Source organism: Hemitrygon akajei, chromosome 14 (genome assembly GCF_048418815.1).
Source record: "Hemitrygon akajei chromosome 14, sHemAka1.3, whole genome shotgun sequence".
Classification (NCBI taxonomy): domain Eukaryota; kingdom Metazoa; phylum Chordata; class Chondrichthyes; order Myliobatiformes; family Dasyatidae; genus Hemitrygon; species Hemitrygon akajei.
Genome location: NC_133137.1, coordinates 88,112,693 through 88,132,330, shown reverse-complemented (window position 1 = coordinate 88,132,330; position 19,638 = coordinate 88,112,693). Strand labels below are relative to the sequence as shown.

Genomic DNA, 19,638 nt, shown 5'->3' with positions numbered 1-19,638 from the left:
CAGAGAACATTGCATTTTTCATTAATATTCAGTTGTGAAAATGATCTAACATTTCTTTTACTAAAGGTCAAATTATATGTCTGAGGGCATTCGAATGGTTTTTGAAACATTCTAGGGTAAATTCTCATTATTAAAATAATATTACCCGAATTTTAGAAGCATTAAATACAATGCAACCAATTTAATTTTCAAATTCCCCCACCAAGAAATAAAACTAACAGATGAAATATTTGAAAACTGGAATCCATTAACAAGAAAAGCAGAAAATAATTCTGGGTTAATTGTTCAGCTTACATGGCTATAACGCTGTTATTTTGTATACTCTTTTGTTTGCTGCTGAAAGATCAAAACAATTTAAAATATGATTTATTATTTCTTTGTTCTTTGAAAATTAACAAGGATTTTTGCTTGGTCTACATGTACTGAAACAATAATAAATTACTGAAACAGGCCTTTTGGCCCAATTCATTCCTGTTGACCAACAGTCCCATTTGCCTACAGTTTCACCCCTATTTCTTTGAACTTTTCTGACCCATGTACCTTTCCAGGTGTCTGTTACATGCTGTTCATGTACCTGCCTCAAACACCTCCTCTGGCAGCTCATTTTATACATGGACCACGAGCCCAGCAGAGATTGCACTTTCTGAGGAAGCTTAAACAAGCATCACTCACCACTAATACCTTAACTACATGCTACAGAGGCGTGGTTGAGAGTGTGCTGACCTTTTGCATCACAACCTGGTACTACAGCTGCAGTGCTGCCAACAAAAAAGCCTTGCAGAGGGTGATTAGGGGAGCAGAGAAGGTTATTGGGGTCTCCGTACCTTCTGTCCAAGACCTCTTTCAGAGTCGATGCCTCCAGAAGACACGGTACATCATTAAAGACCCCTCACACCCTCTCCATGAACTGTTTGTTCTTCTGCCATCAGGTAAACGTTACAGGAGCATCAAAACTAAAACCACAAGGCTACTAAACAGCTTCCTCCCACAGGCAGTCAGACTGCTAAATAGCTGCTCTACCTGACTCTGTTTTGCACACTTTTAACTTGCACTGGACACTTATAACTTGTTTTTAACTGACATGTGGCTGTTGTGTTTTACTATTTATTGTTATGTTTATTATATAGTGTTGCGCTTGTTATGTTATCATTGCACTGCTCCTGGGAAACGCTGTCTCATTCTGCCCTGCAGAGCTGATGTACGGTTAGAATGACAATAACGTTTTTGAATCTTGAATCTTGTGAAGTGACCACCCTTCAGCTTCCTTTTACATTTTTCCCCACATACCAGAGACCTCTGCCCTCTCATTGGCCAATCCCGTTCCCCAGCAAAAAGACTGGCTGTTGACCATATCACTGCCCCTCATTAGTTTATGCACATCTATAATGCCAAACTAGAAAATAACAATCCTGGCAAGCATATCGACTTTACAAACCGTGAGGTATGATAGATAAAAGTACATTAGTGGGTTCCTACCAGTGGAGGACATCGCTAATTCAGTTACGTTAAAAAGATCAAAACAGACAAACACAAGAGACCTCATATTACTCCATAAAATAAATGATTCAAATGTGTTCATTAGGAAAATAGATGAAGATAGTTATTTAAATGGCTTCTAATTATACATTTACAAGAGAAACTGCTAATCCAGCTTGATATATATACTCTTTAATAGCAATGCCTATGTTGTGCCTGAAGGCAACCTTCAGAGATCAATGTCAGAACAAAAGATTGCATGTCTGTACTTATTTAGGGGCCGATGGTATCAAACAACCCAGTACTGTGGTGAATATCCTATGGGAAACTGCAGAAATAGCAGCAGGTACTTTGTGCATTACACTATATCAGAAAGAATTACAATTAAAACAGACGTATTTCTAACAGAATAAGAACTACCTTTGAAGTGGGGAATCCATGCTGAAATTATTTAAATAGCTATTCCAGATTTTAAAAAATATTTAGTTAGACTTAAAGAAATTAGAGATACAGCATATTCACGGGCTCTTCTGGCCCAATAAGCCTACACTGCCCAATTGCACCCATGTGACTAATTAACCTACTAATCTATATGTCTTTGGAACATGGGAGGAAACCAGAGCACCTGGAGGAGAAAGTCAGAGCACGGGGAGAACGTGCAAACTCCTTACGGTCAGCGGTGGGAATTGAACCCTGATCGCTGGCACTCTATTAACATTACACTAAACACTGCGCTACCCTGCCACCCCATCAATGCAGAGAGAGGGACCACAAGTTGTCCATAAATCAAAAATCATACATCATTGCATTTCATTGTAAACAAATGAAATGCACATTGCTCCATTTATAGGTACAGGTGTCTCCCCTTTACAAAGGTAGAGCGCCCCTATGAAACCTTTCTCAAGTTGAAATGGCGTAAAGTGAAAAACCGTCAATTTATAAGGGAAAAATTTTCGTAAAAGCGAAAATCCTCTTTGTAATTCGAAAACAGGTTACTAATGTAGGTCTTTTGTAAAAGCGAAGTGGCGTAAAGTGAACATTAATAAAGCGGGGGGACACCTGTACTTGTATATTCAGTGAACATCAAATGCTTGCGCTGGAATCTCTAATTCTTGCTGCAAAGCAAGTAGTCAGTAAATCAGGTTTACTTACCTAGAAACAGAATTGTACAGAAGTTGCTTTCTGTTCATTACAAGATCATAAATTCACAGGAGGAATCAACGAATTTGAGAGGGCATTTCTGGTTGGGGTTTGTACTAGTACATCTGAGTTTAACGCAGTGGTGAACACACTCAAAGTTCAAAGCTCACAGTAGCTTTATTATCAAAGTACGAATATATTACCATATACTATCCCAAGATTCAGTTCTTTGCAGGTATTCACTTGCATTGTTGTATCTTTTGAGCACTTCGTCATTGAACACAACGCAACAGAAGCTGGATCCGCCATTATCAGAAAAGTGACTGCAAAGCAGGCCCAAGAACAATACAGGACCAGAAACACTGAAACCCTCAGTGAAATGTGATTTATCCTGACTTGATTTGCATTCCCAAAGTATTTTCTTTGCTTCATTGTTAGCTGCTTTTTATTTTAAACATCCTGGACATCACACTATCCCCGGCTCACTGATAGTCCTGTGTTGGGTCACTCAGGAGCACAAATTGCACGGGGATTCACGGCATCCTTCTACGTGGCTGACTTGGAACGGGCCCTTCAAGATTTAACGACCTGCCCTGCAGAAAATTCAGCAAAGACATGGCAATCACAATGATGTGCTGCAGCTGCCACTAAGTCTTGCTGCAGCTTTGTTTTTTTGCAGTAAGAACAACGACAGCGTGATTTCAATAGCCCAGCAATCAATCGCGTAGTTTTTCAGGTGGCTCTGAACTGGTGACAACAACACGCACGTGTTCGGCCCCACGTTAACTGCATTCCTAGAAAGAGTCCACACCATTATTTTCCATCACAGAAAACGGTGTCAGCTGTGCATGGGCTAAGAAATGGGAGCTGGGAAAAAATGGTTTATTTATCCTCCACTCGACAAAAAAAGCACTCCAAGACAGTGAAGTTCATTACATATCTCAACTTCCTGCGAATTATGAATGAGTGGATCTCCATTCCCTGAAAGGCTTTAACACTGCATTCCTTGTACTGCTCCCAAGATGGTGACTGGGTCCAGAACGCTACTGAATGCTATTGTGTACAGTGTGCCTGCGATTTAACATCAGTGTAATAAAAGACTGGAATTACACATGGGAAGAAGGAGCAGTCGGCCACACAACAGCTCCAGCACAGCAATTCAGCCATTGCTTTCTATCCCCGGGCAGGCTAGGAAAGGAAAATGTCCCAAATCCTTCTATAACAACCTCATCTACAAGTGTTGCTACCTGTGAGGATTTGTGAGGATCCAAATTCCCTTGTTCTTCCTGAAAGAAAAATGGAGGTTTATGCGGGTGAGAAGAGCAGGATTGATCCTGGAGTAGATTAAAGGGTCGGCATTGTTCTATGTCACATTACTATAAGATCATAAGACATAGGAGAAGAATTAGGCCATTCAGCCCATCAAGTCTGCTTCATCATTCCATCATGGTTATTAACCCTCTCAACACCATTCTCCAAACATTTCCCCAGAACCTTTGATCCCCTGCCTAATAAAGAACCTATCAACCTCTGCTTTGAATATATTCAATGACTTGGCCTCAACAGCCATCTGTGACAATGAATTCCACAGATTCACCACCCTCTGGTTAAAGAAATTCCTTATCTCAGTTCTAAATGGACATCCCTCCAATCTGAGGTTGCGCCCTCTGGTCCTAGACTCCTTACTATAGGAAACATCCTTTCCACATCCACTGTCTAGGCCTTTCAATATTTGATAGGTTTAAGAGCCATCAAACACGCCCCATAAATTAACCCTTTCATTCCCAGAATCTTTCTTTTGAAACTCCTCTGGGCCCTTTCCAATGTCAGCATCACCTTTGCTTAGACAAGGGGCTAAAAGCTGCTTGCAATACCGCAAATGTGGTCTGATCATTGCCAAGTCCCTTTGCACCTCCGGATTATTAATTTCCTCCCTGTATAGGAAATAGTCTACACCCTTATTCCTTCTACCAAAGTGCACGACTATACATTTCCCTATATTATATTCCATCTACCACTTCCTTGCCCGTTCTCTCAATCTGTCTAGGTCCTTCTGCAGATTCCCTGCTTCCTCAGCACTGCCTGCCCCTCCAGCTATCTTCGCATCATCCACAGACTTAGCCACAAAGCCATTGATTTTGTTGTCCAAATCATTGATATATCACATAGACAGAAGCAGTCCCTGCACCGACCCCTGCGGTGCACCACTAGTCGCAGCAGCTGACCAGGGAAAGCACGCTTTCAGTATCCTGTCACCAGCTTGGGCTAAAGCTCACGGGAGTTTTATAGAAGGAATGGGGAAACAGCCTATGATTCACATGGGACAGAAGTTCAACATGCCCGGTTCTCTATCTTCTAGGGTAGAAGAGTAAGAATTGATTTTGATTAAAATGTCTATTATGGAAGGTCCTGACGGAAATCCTTCTTGAGGATGAACATCCAACCTAGATCGCCCCTCGGCCCATGATTTAAGGTCAATCTAACGCTTCTTTCCCACACGTCCTTCCAGTTTTATCTAAGAGTCTGTTAAATGCCCCCATGTATCTGCCATGTGTTTATCTAAGAGTCTGTTAAATGCCCCCATGTATCTGCCTCTACCACCACCCCAGGCAGGGTGCTCCACACCCCCACCACTCAGTGGATGCTTTGTTTTCTGGGAGAATCTAGATGTAGAGAGTACTGGTTAAAAATAACAACCCACGAATCAAACAAGTTTTTTTTTTCCTCGCTCAAATTGTGAAGTATTTTGAAACTCTTTTCCTCAAAGGGCAGCTGGAAGCTGAACCTCTGAAAGTTGTAGCATCACTTAGAACTTAGTCTGAGAACCTATGAACCAAAGTTAAACTAAATGACCTGTAATTACATGTTTATGCTTTCCACTCCTTCTAAATAGTAGTAAAATGTTAGCTGCCTGCCAATCTTCTGAGAAGACTTTTGCAGCCAGGGAGAATTTCTGGGGCATCTCTCATCCAGGTTCGCCCTATCCAAAGTTTTACGTGCTTTTTCTTCAGTCACAACCCCATCTACTTGAAGGACAATGTTCAAATATTCCATAAGAATCTTACCCACATCCTCTTCCTCCACACACTGGGTTACATTTTTGGTGCCTCATCAGTCCTGTTTATTAGTAGTTATTCCTACGTACTTTACACTATTATTAAACATTTCCAGGCTTCTTTAGAAACAGAAACCCTACGGCACAATACAGGCCCTTCGGCCCACAATGCTGTGCTGAATATGTACTTACTTTAGAAATTAACTAGGGTTACCCATAGCCCTCTATTTTCCTAAGCTCCATGTATCCATCTACTAGTCTCTTAAAAGAACCTACCGTATCCACCTCCACCACTGTTGACGGCAGCCCATTCCACGCACTCACCACTCTCTGCCCTGACATCTCCTCTGTACTTAATTCCAGGCACCTTAAAACTGCGCTCTCTCGTGTTAGTCATCTCAGCCCTGGGAAAAAGCCTCTGACTATCCCCATGATCAATGCCTCGCATTACCTTATACACCTCTATCAGGTACATTTCACTGTTCCATTGCCCTTGCTTTATTTCCTTCAGTCCCTTCAATTTCACCACAACACTTTTCTTGGATAACGCTCTCGATTTTCCCTCTTATCTTACAAGCCTCTATGCTGGAAATACTCAACAGGTTAGACAGCATCTGTAGAACAGAAATGATTAATGTTTCAGCCCCAAAATCTTTGCCAGGCAGAGGTTGCCTGGCCTGATGTGTGCGAAGTTTTTGTTTTTATTTCAGATTTCTGTCAATTATATTTTTTGAACTTTTATTTACTCTTAGGAATTCAGAAAAGAGTAACTCTGCTAACCCTGCTTTACTGTCGAGTATGGAGGAGCCAGTGCAGAGAATCGGAAAAGCTGCAGAAAATTGAAGACTCAGCCAGCTCCATCATGGGCAATGGTCTCCCCAGCATCTAGGACATCTTCAAATGGTGATGCCTCAAAAAGACAGCATCCATCACTAAGGACCCCCATCACCCAGGATATACCCTTTTCTCATTGTTATGATCAAGGAAGGAAGGGGTACAGGAGCCTGAAGACACACAACATTTTAGGAACAGCTTCTTCCTTTATGCCATCAGATTTCTGAATGGACAGTGAACCAATGGACAGTACCTCACTGTTAGTTTCCTTTTTGCTTTCTTTTTGCACTGTTTAATTACCTACATTTACACACACACACAAACTTCTAAATGCAATTTACAGACTGCTGCCACAAAACAACAAATTTCACTACAAATGCCAGTGAAATTAAACCTGATACTGAATCTCTGAAAGTCCACTGTGGAAGTCGAAGGCCCAGTATCTGTGACTCCACAAATCCACTGGAGACAGGAGGCCAAAGATGGCCTGTCCTGGGGTTAGAGGACCGCCCATGCATGTGAGGGGGGTAGGAGGGAGGGATGGCAGGGGCTCGTTTTGCCTGTTGCTTGGTATGTTCTGTTTTGCTGTGTTTATGGGGAGCGTGTTAGTTGGCGTCGGAAGGTGGGCTGCAGAGTGCCCCCAGCACATCCTTGGTCGTGTTGGTTGTTACTAACACATTTCACTGCATGCTTCAATAAATGATAAATAAATCTGATTCTGAATCAAGTTTTCAATCAACTGATCATAAGAAAACCACCACCTTCAAGTTGCTCTCCAGGTCGATCAGCATTCTAACTTGGAAAATACATTACTGGTCACTCACTATTGGTGGATTCCTACCCCTGAACTCTATTGAGAGCATCATGGGAGCACACGGATCACAACGAGACACGTCGCAGTTCATCATCTCCTTCTCAAGGGCAACTGAGGGATGGGCAACAAATGACAACTTTGACAGTGGCACTCAGGAGAGAAAAGAAGTACATTATATAGGAACAAATTAATTCAAAACTCTCTTTTATGCTCGAAACGTCCTTTAATGTAATTTCAGCTATACATGGGATTAAGTAACGCACCAATCTTGTTAATGCAAAGAATGCCGATATGATTCCTTGCTCAGCAAAGATTTAATTTTGGAGAACTCTCTGAAGACCAGAGAAAAAACAGGTTTCCCCATTATGAGAACCTAAACGTAGCATACTGCAATATTGCTGAACGCTCGAAGTAAGTTTGTTACCTATTGACCCTGAAACCAAGGTATCAAACAGAAAAGATATCAAAAAGATGGAAATAGTGCAGGGATTTTGCCAGGACTTGAGTTCCTTAGTTACAGCACAAGGCTAATTAGGAAAGGACTTTATTCCCTAGTGTGTGGAGAACGAGGGGAGATATGATAGAGGTATACAGAATTGTGAGGGGTATAGATAGGGTCAATGCAAGCAGATTTTTCCACTGAGGTTGGGTGAGATGAAAACTGGAGGTCATGGATTAAAGATGAAAGGTGATATGATTAAGGGGAACATGAGAGGAAACTTCTTCACTCTGAAGGTGGTGAGTCTATGGAACGAGCTGCAAGAAGAAGTGGTGGAAGCAGTTTCGATTTCAACATTTAAGAGAAATTTAGACAGTTACGTGGTTGGGAGAGGTATGGAGGGCTATCCTCCCAGTGCACTCTGATAGGACAAAGCAGATTAATGGTTCGGCACAGACTAGATGGGCCAAAAGGCCAGTTTCTGTGCTGTTGTGTTTTACGTTACATAGTTATTGTTATATCAATTATATTTAATGCATTAAAAATAAGTAGCGTGAGTTGACAAAGGTACCCTTTTTTAAAAAAAATAGAACTGACAAGATGGAGAAAAAGATCTATCAAAATATTTCATGAGCTGCCAGACAGTTTAGTTATGAAAACTCAGCAGCACAAAGAGATTAAGATAATTTGCGATCACTTTCCCTTTCAATTCCTTTATTCATCTCTACCAACTGCTCTCCCATTCACACAGCGTTTCTGCACAATGCCCGTCATTTCACCATCGACAGTGCTTTTTCTTCCCCCCATAGCTGATGCCTACCCTATCAGCTGATACGATGCCTCAATGGGAACACACACGGTAACAATGCAACGACTTCACAGTGTTTAAAGATCAGCCTTATTCACACGTACACAGAAACATACAGTGAAATGCATCAAATCAAATCAGCAAGGATTGTGCTGGGCAGCCCCACATGTCGCTAAGCTTCCGGCGCCAACATAGCACGCATGTATACGTCTGACAATAAATGCTGATTTAAAACTTGACTCTGATTCACTCAAACTGAGAATTTGCCCTCAGACCTCCTAATTGCTGCCAAACAGGCCCCAAAACAATCTCACTAACTTCCCAGCTTGCACCTTTCCACCACACAACTGCCTTCACGGTCTACGGCGGATTCAACAGTATGCCTTTAAAATTATTGGCCCAACAGCTGTTTTTGCACTTCCAAGGTCTAGCTCAATCCGTCAGTTTAAGCTGATACCTCATTATTTTCTGGCTGCGAAACACACAAAGTAAGAAGTTAATAGTGTGGTGATAATCCACTCATGATGTGCTTCAAGCTTCGCTAAGGCGGTTCCTGAATCACTGCTGCAACAACTGGCCACACTAAAAGCAAATCTTCAATCTCCAGAACATTCCATAGAATTGTTTAATCTCCCCAGCTAACATGCGATTAATCTACAGGGACTAACAATAAATCAAATGTGAAATACAGCTCAAGTCAGGACTTCTAAAAATGTCACGGCAAAGAAGGATCCATTCCACGTTTGATTCAGAAATGTGGGAAATTGTTGGCAACGAACGAGACACACAAACACAAAATGCTGGAGGAACACAGTGGGTCAGGCAGCATCAATAGATGGTAATAAAAAGGCAACGCTTCAGGCCAAGACCCTTCACCGGGACTGAAGGGGAATGGTGAAGAAGCCAGGGTAAGGTGGAGGGCAGAGGGGGAGGAGTACAAGGTGATTGGTGAAGTCAGGTGAGAGGAAGCTGGCTGGGTGGTTGGGGGCTAGAGCTGAGTTACCAGGTGATGGGTGTAACTGGGCCATGGGAGAGAGAAAAGGAGGAGGAAATCAGAGAGAGATAATAGCAGCTGCGGAGAAGAGAGGGGCGAGAAGGGAATGGAGAAAGAAGGAAAGGGAAGGGGGAGAAATTACCAAAGTTGGAGAAATCAGTGTTCATGCCTTCAGATTGGAGGCTGCACAGACAGAATATGAGGTGTTGCTCCTCCAACCCTCAGCAAGAGAGCAGAGGAGGCCACAAACAGACATGGAGGAACGGGAACGGTAAGTGGAACAGAAATGGATGGCCACCAGGAAATTCCACCTTCTGAGGCTGACGAAGCAAAGGCATTGCCAAAGCTGCCCCCCAATCGTGGTCGGGTCTCACTGATGACACCGGGACACCAGATACAACAAATGACCCCGATGGACTCGCACGTGAAGTGTCACCCCACCTGGTAAGACTGTCTGGGGCCTGACAGACTCACAGGCGAAGCGCCTATTGAATTCTTCCAGATTCTGATAGAATAGCTCCATCACCTCTAGCATTTTCCCTCATTAATTCTCTCCTCTGTACCCCCTTATGCTGGTTAACATGTGTGTCATTGATAATGCTCTGGATTTGGGGCAGTAGGTTGCTGGTTCAAGCTTTAAACCAGCTTGGTTTATCCACATCCACATCCCCATGCAATGTTGCCAAACTCAAGAATTTTTCGAATCACTACCCTTTGGTTTAGATATCTCAGTGGCTTGTAAAGTCACTAATGGTCCCAGATGCAAAGACTTAACATTGGAAAATGTTACTCATTGCTGTCCATGGCACTGTCAGACTATTGACATTGGCTGTCCAGGTAACAAAAGTGGTTCAATAATCAAAGATAAAGGTTTCACTATTAAACTACCTCACTACAACTTTCATAAAGTTCTTTATTTAAAAATGTGAATAATCTCTAAAGTAAATTGCAGCTGTTTGCTTTTAGAAATCTTGCAAGATAAACAATGCCTTTTGTGCAGTGAACTCCATTACTTGGGTGACAGACCGGGAGTTTACAAGCATAACAATGAAGTTCTGTGAACAGTGGATTATTGACACTTGTGCCACTGGCTGGAAGCAGAATTTCCCTTCTCATTTTGACCTCTTTCCATGATATCTCCAGGAATCTAATGAAGTTTGAAGCTCATATAAACTCAGTTCTGAGCATTTCCTTTCCCAGCACTGAAACTGGGAAATTTAGCAAAAGGGAACACAACTGAACCTTATGAGGTTCATGAACACCTGAGATTCTGCAGATGCTGGAAATCCACAGCAGTACACAGAAAATGCTGGAGGAACTCAGCAGGTCAGGCAGCATCTATGGAGAGGAATAAACAGTGGATGTTTTGGGCTGAGACCCTTCATCAGGACTGGAAAGGAAAGGAGAAGATGCCAAACTGTTTATCTAAAAGAGAACTTTAATTTTTGCATAAACACAAGATACTGCAGATGATGGAAATCTGGTGAAGGATCTCAGCCTGAAATGCCAACTGTTTATTCCCCTCCATAGATGCTGCCTGACCTGCTGAGCTTTTTGTAGCATTTTGCGTTGTTTAAGAGGTTCACTCCTGGTTTATACAAACTGATCCCTTTGCAAACTCCAGTAGCAAATTGGTAGTATCCAGAACATCTTCACGGAGCAATGCCTCAAAAAGGCGGCATCCATCACTAAGGACCCCCACCACCCAGGTCATGCCTTGTTCTTAAGTGCTACCATCAGGAAGGAGGTATAGAAGCCTGAAGATGTACACTCAACAATTCAGGAACAGCTTCTTCCTCTCTGCCATTTGATTTCTGAATGGACAGTGAACCCACGAACATTACCTCACTACTTTATTAATTCTGATTTTTGCATGATTATCAAATTAAATCACCATATATTACCTTGAGATTCATTTCTTGCAGATGTTCACAGTACATACAAAGATACACAGAATCAATGAAAAACCCCACACAAATAAAGACAGGAAAACAGCAAATGTGAAAAAAGGCAAACTGTACAAAGTAAATAAATAATATTGAGAACATGAGTGTTGTTTGCTCAAGTTAGCTTGAAAGGAATTTCAGTATTTAACTCAAGAACTTGCAGCACAAATTCGACACTAATTTTAGACAATTATATGTTGGAAACTAATTTGGTAAAAAAAATTACAAAAATGTATATAATAGTCCAAAAATATTATTATCAGATAATTCTAAGAACGATGTAAATTTCATATGACTATTTCCCTGAAACAGTAAAAGGCTGTTAAATGTAATTATTATATAATAAGCTCTTGTAAATGCAGACAAAACTTACATTTCTGAAACAGTACTGAGACAGTGCCTCTGCTCCACATTGTTTAAGATAATCAGCCCAGTCAAAATCTAGACCAGGATAACCTGAAAGAGTAAAAAAATTAATAAGCAATATTTAATATATTTTTTCTTTTCTTATCCAATTCTGATGGCTGTACACACACACACACACACACACACACACACACACACACACACACACACACACACACACACACACACGTTATACACAATATATACAATTTCTTATTGTAATTTATAGTAATTTTTGTCTTGCATTGTATTACTGCTGGGAAAGCACAAATTTCATGACATATGTCAATGATATTAACCTTGATTCTGATTTTGAAAAAGATTGGGAGTGCGCTTTCTCTGTGATAAACATCGGAACTAAGTTCAATACCCAAAGGTGGCCACTGATCTTAGTGTGGTAATGGTTCAGTTGTGCTTTGGTGCACATTTGTCAGAAATGTAACTGTACAACCGGTAGCTGACACATCTAATAAGGAGCATGTGGGCATCTTTGGTAGCTGTAGACTTAGATCTGAAAGTGTTCCCCAGGCAGCCCAAACTGAGATTCAGAATTTTATTCATCAGTTGTACATTGAAACATGCAGTGAAATGCTTCGTTTTTGTTAACAACAAACACGCCCACAAAACCCACTTAGAGATTCCGCTAAAACGGAAAGCAGATGACAGCTATTGAATCCTTCCAGCCTTGTCTGCCATCATAACAACTAGGCCCAGCTTTGGTAATTGGTTTGTTATGCTCACATGTACTGATAGAGAAAAGCTGGTCTTGAATGCTGTTCATACAGATCAGTTCATTATACAGTGCATTGAGGTAGAACAATGTAAACATAATGGCTTTGATTTTGACAAGGCGTTTGTTTGCAAGCCATTCAGACAGATTATTCTATACAAAAGTATATCAACTTTGTAAAAAAAAAGGTAAAGGAAAGAACTGAATGTAAAGTGTCAAAGCTACATTTCTAACTACCCGTGTTTCCTAATTTATGCCGAACAAACCTTAGGACATTGCATCAAAATGATTCCAGTACAGAATGAGATAATTTGGCTCATATGTTCACATCAGCTCTTTGTGGGGTGGTCCAGATCGCATGGAGGTAATAGCTCAGCGGGCTGCATGATGTGCCAGTTCCTTTTGCTATTTGTGAACTTGCTGCCGTACCACAACTTCAGTCGCTCCAGAGGGCCACTGCACTTTTTTTCTTTGCAGACGGAAATATTCAGTGGAGACTAAAATTGAGTCTGGGAATTCAGGGTGCTTTAGGTTGGCCAATCAAGGTTGAAGACAGGGATAGAGGTGAGAGGGAGGGTTTGCAGCTCGGGGAATCGCCCACTGGAACAGCCGGCAGATTGAGGAAGAGGACTCATGGTACAGGATGAGGAGGTCTAAATGATGGAACAAAAGCATGGTGGGATCTAGCCAAAAACAGTCAGCCCAAGATTAACAAGGTTAGACCGAGGGCAAAGCAGACTACCTTCCCTTATGCGCTAAAAAAGGATGACATCATTATAAACACAAAAGATTCTGCAGATGCTGGAAATCTTGAGCAAAACACATACAAGATGGTGGAGAAACTCAGCAAGCCAGGCAGCATCTGTGGAGGGGAATAAGCAGTCGACATTTTGGGCCGAGGCCCTTCACCAGGACTAGCAAGGAAGGGACAGAAGCCAGAATAAGAAGGTAAGGGAGCAGAAGGAGTACAAGCTGGCAGGTGGGAAGTGAGACTAGGTGAGGGGGAAGGTGTGCAGTTGGGGAGGGGGGGTGATGAAATAAGAAGTTAGGAGGAAGTAAAGGACTGAAGAAGAAACCTGATTTCTGTCAGTAATGATGACAGATGAGCAAGTATGAATTATGCTGGGAAAGGTTCTACTGAATTTCCAAGATAATCATCTCTTTTCACTCATTTTCAACTGCATAATCCTGAAATAAATTTAGCTACCAGATCTGGCCCTTTGTATTGCATTCGTGCAGGTGTTTCAAAGTCAAGTTTATTGTCATGTACTAAAATACATGTACGCACAGGTGCAATGAAAAACTTACATGCAGCAAAATTGCAGGCACCTAGCATCAGGTATACAAAATTCACCAGGAGTAACATAAACATAAATTATACAAGAACGAACACGATTAGAACAGGATCTGGGAAGGTCCATTCTCAATTCTCTTTGACCTGGATTCTGGAATCACTTAACAGCCAGAGCAGGTAAAATAGATAGATAGATAGATAGATACTTTATTCATCCCCATGGGGAAATTCAACTTTTTTTCCAATGTCCCATACACTTGTTGTAGCAAAACTAATTACATACAATACTTAACTCAGTAAAAAAATACGATATGCATCTAAATCACTATCTCAAAAAGCATTAATAATAGCTTTTAAAAAGTTCTTAAGTCCTGGCGGTTGAATTGTAAAGCCTAATGGCATTGGGAATAGCAAATGAGGTTAAAGATTAGCTTTATTTGTCTCAGGGACATCAAACCAGACCGTGAAATGCATCAGTTTGTGTCAAAAGCACCACAGTTCAAGGATGCGCTGGGGCATCCGGCCATGTGTCGCCTTGTTTCTGGTGCCAACTAGGGGTGCCCAAAACTTAGTAATGCTCACACAACCTCGTATGTCTTTGGAACATGGGAGGAAACCAGAACAAATTGAAGGAATTCATGCATCACAGGGAGAACACAGAAACTTGTTATAGAAAGTGGTGGGAATTGAACACCAATCGTTAGCCCTGTAACGCGCAACATGAACTGCGACGCTATCGGGCTCCTCTCCATGGATTTTCTTCCATCAAAAGAAATGTCAGTGACGCAGTTAAGATTTCGCATGTTATTTGTTTAAAAATGGTTTTCTCATAATTAAACAGCAGATTCTGGTTAATTCGTGTTTATTTACTGCAAGTCAGAAGTTAGAGTTTAATGCCAACTGCACAACTTACACAGGTTCACTCATGTTCTTTTAGAATCACTTTCTCCTGAAGGTGAGCAAAGGAGCTGCAATTTGAAAATTCACTCCAGCAACATATCACCTGCAGTGGAATCATTCCTGGGTATCATGGGTTCATACAGAAAATTTATCATCTTGTATAAAAGGGTGATTTTATGACTCTGCATTTTTACCACAGAATTTTTTTTACAGCAAGTTCTTTGTACTGCTACTTTCTTTCTATAAATTTATATAGGTGTAAATATATGATTTCCAATACAGAACAGAAATTGTTGAGGAAAATACCAAATAATTAACCTGCTGACATCCAAGTATTTAGTGTGTGCATTTGGTCTCTCTCTTATAGGGCTGCAAACATAATTACAAATCTGAACAACTTGCAGGAAAATAGTAATGCAATGTGAAACAACTTAAAGGTTAAAAACATAAATCATCCATCATGAATCAGCTTTAATAAACATCATATTGGATATCAGCTGATTCACACAGGACGGAAATTCATGAATTACCAACTAACATGATGATTGTTCGCTATGCTTTAACCACTGTTGCTAGGCAACTATCAGCATTTGCATTGCAAAATCAGTACAAGATTTACACTCAGATGCAAGATGATGATCTGGTAAAATAATTTCAAAAATACGTTGCGTGGTTTTATTATCCAAAGAACTTTTATTTTTTTGTAAGAAACACCAACCTTTTGGGGGAGTAAGATGGACCCCATTTTTAAGGCACCATTGAACAGGTAGGATCCCCGGTGAATCAGCATGGCAAAGCATTGAGTTTTCACTAGCGTCTGGCCTTAAGTCATCAATTGTGATCATAAAATAGTGGTCATTAAAAACCTACAGGATTGAAGAAAATTAGTTAAGCGAACATTAAAAAATAAGAAAGAAAATATTAACAATATTATTAAGAAAATTAGTTAAGCATTTATTCCCCCTCAACATCAGGCTCTTGAACCAGCCTGGATACCACAACACTGAGCTGATTTCACAACCCACGGACTCACTTTCAAGGACTCTACAACTCGTGTTCTCAATACTTAGTATTTATTTATTGTTTTTTTTCTCATTTTTGTATTTGCAAGATTTGTCACCTTCTGCACATTGGCTGTCTGCCTGACTTTGCTGTGTGCACTTATTCATTGGATTCTATTGTGTTTCTTTGCACTTATTGTGAATGCCCTGAAGAAAATCAATCTCAGGGCAGTATAGGGTGACATATGTATTTTGGTAATTAAATTTACTTTCAAATTTTGAACTTTGGAATTTAATATTTTGCTTGGGATTTAGACGAATAGGTTCGAATGGATAATATTTTTGAAATCGAGTTTTTAAGCATACCAGTGTACACATGCATTTTAAACAGCACAAGACATTATACAAAAACAAAATTAGGGCAATCCGCTGATCAAGACTGCTCTGTCATTCCATCCTGGCTGATTTATTATTCCTCTCAATTCCATTCTCCTGTACTTTGACGCCCTTACTAATCAAGAATCTCTGCTTTAAATGTACCCAATGACTTGGGCTCTACAGCAATGAATTCCCCAATTCCCCCTCCCTCTGGTTAAAGAAATTCCTCCTCATCGCTGTTCTAAAGGAATGTTGTTCTATTCTGAGGGAAGCCCTCTGGGTACAATTGTTGTGCATTTGTTCTTGTTAAAAATGTTAAGTAAACAGAATTTTACAGCTGCTTAGCAAGGAGCAGTGAAAATCCTGTATCACTTTATTTATTTAGAGGTACAGAATGGAACAGACGCTTCCAGCCCAACGAGCCTGACTACCCAGCAACCCACTAGCCTAATCACAGGGCAATTTACAATGACCAATTAATCTACTAACCGTATGTCTTTGGAAAGTGAGGGGAAACCTGAGCACCCATAGGAACCCATGCAGACGTGGGCAGATAATACACACTCCTTACAGACGGAGCCAGACTCTCATGCCCTGAGCTGTAATAGTATCACACTATCCACTATACAACTGTGTCACCCATATTTTAAAAAGTAAAACACCACCGACTACAGATTTAGAAATGTTGTTTTCCTAATGTTTTGGAGTAATTTTTTTTTACGAAACCTGAGGTTCTTCAGAACTGATGTAATGGAGTAAATATTTTAATTCCGGAATGTATCTTCACGAGTTATCTTAATCCGATTATAGACTTGGCAATGCTCACTCACCTTGGTCACCGTGGCAGGGCAGATCAAAAAGGGTTCCCTTGGGTCGACTGCCTCCAACTTCATGCCAACTGTGAAGCAGTGAGTCCTTACATCAGACTGGTCCTGCAAGTTTTACACAAGAACAGAGATCATGAAGTGTGACACCCTTGTGTTCAGAGTCAGATTTATTATCTTTGACGTATGTCATGAAATTTGTTTTGCTGCAGGTGTACAGTGCAGTTCATAAATATAACCACTAATTATTTTTTGGTAATTTTTTTTATTGAGGTTCATCAAACAAACATTTCCATAAAATGTATTTCAGACATTGTACATATATATCATATAATCATATATATCACAAATCTCCACAAACTATTTATCTGAGGTATACACTTACAGAAAAGAGTGGAAAGAAAAAACAAGCAAAAGGAAAAAACTATGTACAAGTAGGGAGTGATCTTTTTTTGATTCATTGATTTGTGAGAATAAAATCAGGCCTATGAGGCATAATGTAGTTAAACCATTTTTCCCAGTATGAATCAAATTGTTCCAGCTTATGATTAACAGATGCTGTTATCTTCTCCATTTTGTAAATGTCCATTGTAATTTCTATCCATGTATTTAAAGTTGGGCTCTCCTGTGATAACCATTTCCTAGTAAGAGTCTTTTTACCAGCCACCAACAGTATATTCATTAAATATTTATCTTTTTTCAACCATTCTTGAGGTATATACCCAAAATATATGGTCTTACTCTCTAAGGGTATTTCACATTTAAAGATGTCTTGTAGGGCATTGGGTATCCCCCTCCAATAGTCTTTGATAACAGGGCAGTCCCAAAAAATATGATAATAATAGGGAGGTTACTATCATAATGGAATTTCTGAGAGGGTGTAATAAAATAGCTTATCAAGTTTTTCCATCCGAACTCGCTCCATTTCTGTGAACTGGTACACTTCCATTGATACCAATATACCACTAATTATAAAATAAAATATACATTTTAAAAGTAGTGCAAACAATAAAGAGCCATAAAAGTGTGTTAATGTTCATGGGATCATTGTCCATTCAGAGATCTAATACCGGAGGGAAGAACCTCCTCGCTGATGGTAGTAAGGAGAAGAGGGAATGTCCTGATGGTGAAGGTCCTTAATGATAGATGCTACCATTTTAAGGCATTGCCTTTTGAAGTCACCAATTTCAACAGAATTGATAACAGGCTCAAAATGCTTGGCATGCTGAACTCACACACACTAGTCGAGATATGCTTTCAATATTCATATAAACCCAGAAAATGACGATGCTTCATTTGTCTCTCTATCATAGATCACTGATTTGAACTCTTTGGATTTCTTTGGAATGTTAGGGTCTGAAAACAACGCACTAGCGTTAACTTATATAATGCAAGTTTTGACTATTGGAAATAAAAAAAATTGAAGCAGAAGTTTATTCTAAAACAAGAAATGCTGATAACACTCAGCAGGTCAGAGAGCATCTGTGGAGAGAGAAACAGATATAACAGTTCAAGCTCACTTTTATCAGTGAGCTCATTTAACATGGTGGCAGAAAGATGAAAATGGAGAAAAAACAGGTTAGTATTAAAAAATTTAAAGTACTGTAAATGAACATCTTCTGGGTCAAAGGTCTATAACCATGCTCTGAGACCAGACACAAACATCTTTCCCCATTAGTGTTAAAACAAGTACATAAAGTAAGTCTCTTGACAATTATGGATAAAATCTGCTCCCAGCTTAAAGTTTTTTCACTAATCTGATAATTGGTTGTATTAGTTAATCCTCAAGGAGAGCTTGCTGAAAAACAGACATGCGGACATTAATATATTTGGACAGGGAGGAGGGATGGGGAATAGCTTATTGCATTTGCTTTTCAGGAGTAAAAGTTAAAATACCACTGGGAGTTTTCAAGAAGGGATTCTTTATCAACAGTTGTTCATGGAGATCAAACCTCAGCAGTACACTTGCTGTGCACCAGTTCCTTCAGATATCAGTGCTTTCCACAAGAAGCAATCACAATGTGTTGCATTATTTCTATAGGTGGAAACAGCTTTACTCATAAAAGGAGAGCAAGCGTACGGCATAAATTGACCAGGCTCCCAATCAAAATGACGGTGACTTTCAAATTAAACGAGAATTAAAATACAACATATTATGTTGCAATTATACTTATCTCTGAAGTGTTTGAAGTAGTGCACATGGTTTTGAAAGACGATACAAAAATGGCCAAAGCAAAAATTCAAGGATCTAAAACTTTTAAGCTTAGGAAGAATCTTCACAGATCCATAGAGATTTTTTTTTTTCCGAACAGAAAATTAAATACACATTTCCTATGAGACTGTGAATAGGAGAATAAGACCAGATATTGCTTATCAATTTAGGAGAGATCTACTCATCGTTTTCAGATACACAAGAGATTCTGCAGATGCTGGAAATTCAGAGCAAAATACTGGAGGAACTCAGCAGGTCAGGCTGCATCTATTGGAAGGAAAAACTGTTGATGTTTCTGGCCAAGATCTTTATCGGGACTGATAAAGATCTTAAGGGGGAAGAAGCCAGAATAAGGCGGTGGCGGGGAGGAGAAGGATTTCAAGCCGGC

General features: G+C 40.2%; 1 protein-coding gene across 2 annotated transcripts in view; it reads right to left on the bottom strand.

The window, feature by feature from the left end:
* sfmbt2 (Scm like with four mbt domains 2) overlaps positions 1 to 19,638 on the bottom strand; it is a 236,072-nt gene that overhangs the window by 91,920 nt on the left and 124,514 nt on the right. For both annotated transcript variants that reach the window (XM_073066530.1, XM_073066529.1), the window contains 3 exons: positions 17,045 to 17,146; positions 15,554 to 15,701; positions 11,880 to 11,962 (listed from right to left, as the gene is read on the bottom strand). In XM_073066530.1, the coding sequence (XP_072922631.1) occupies positions 11,880 to 11,962; positions 15,554 to 15,701; positions 17,045 to 17,146 (333 nt within the window). The remainder of the gene's footprint in view (positions 1 to 11,879; positions 11,963 to 15,553; positions 15,702 to 17,044; positions 17,147 to 19,638) is intronic.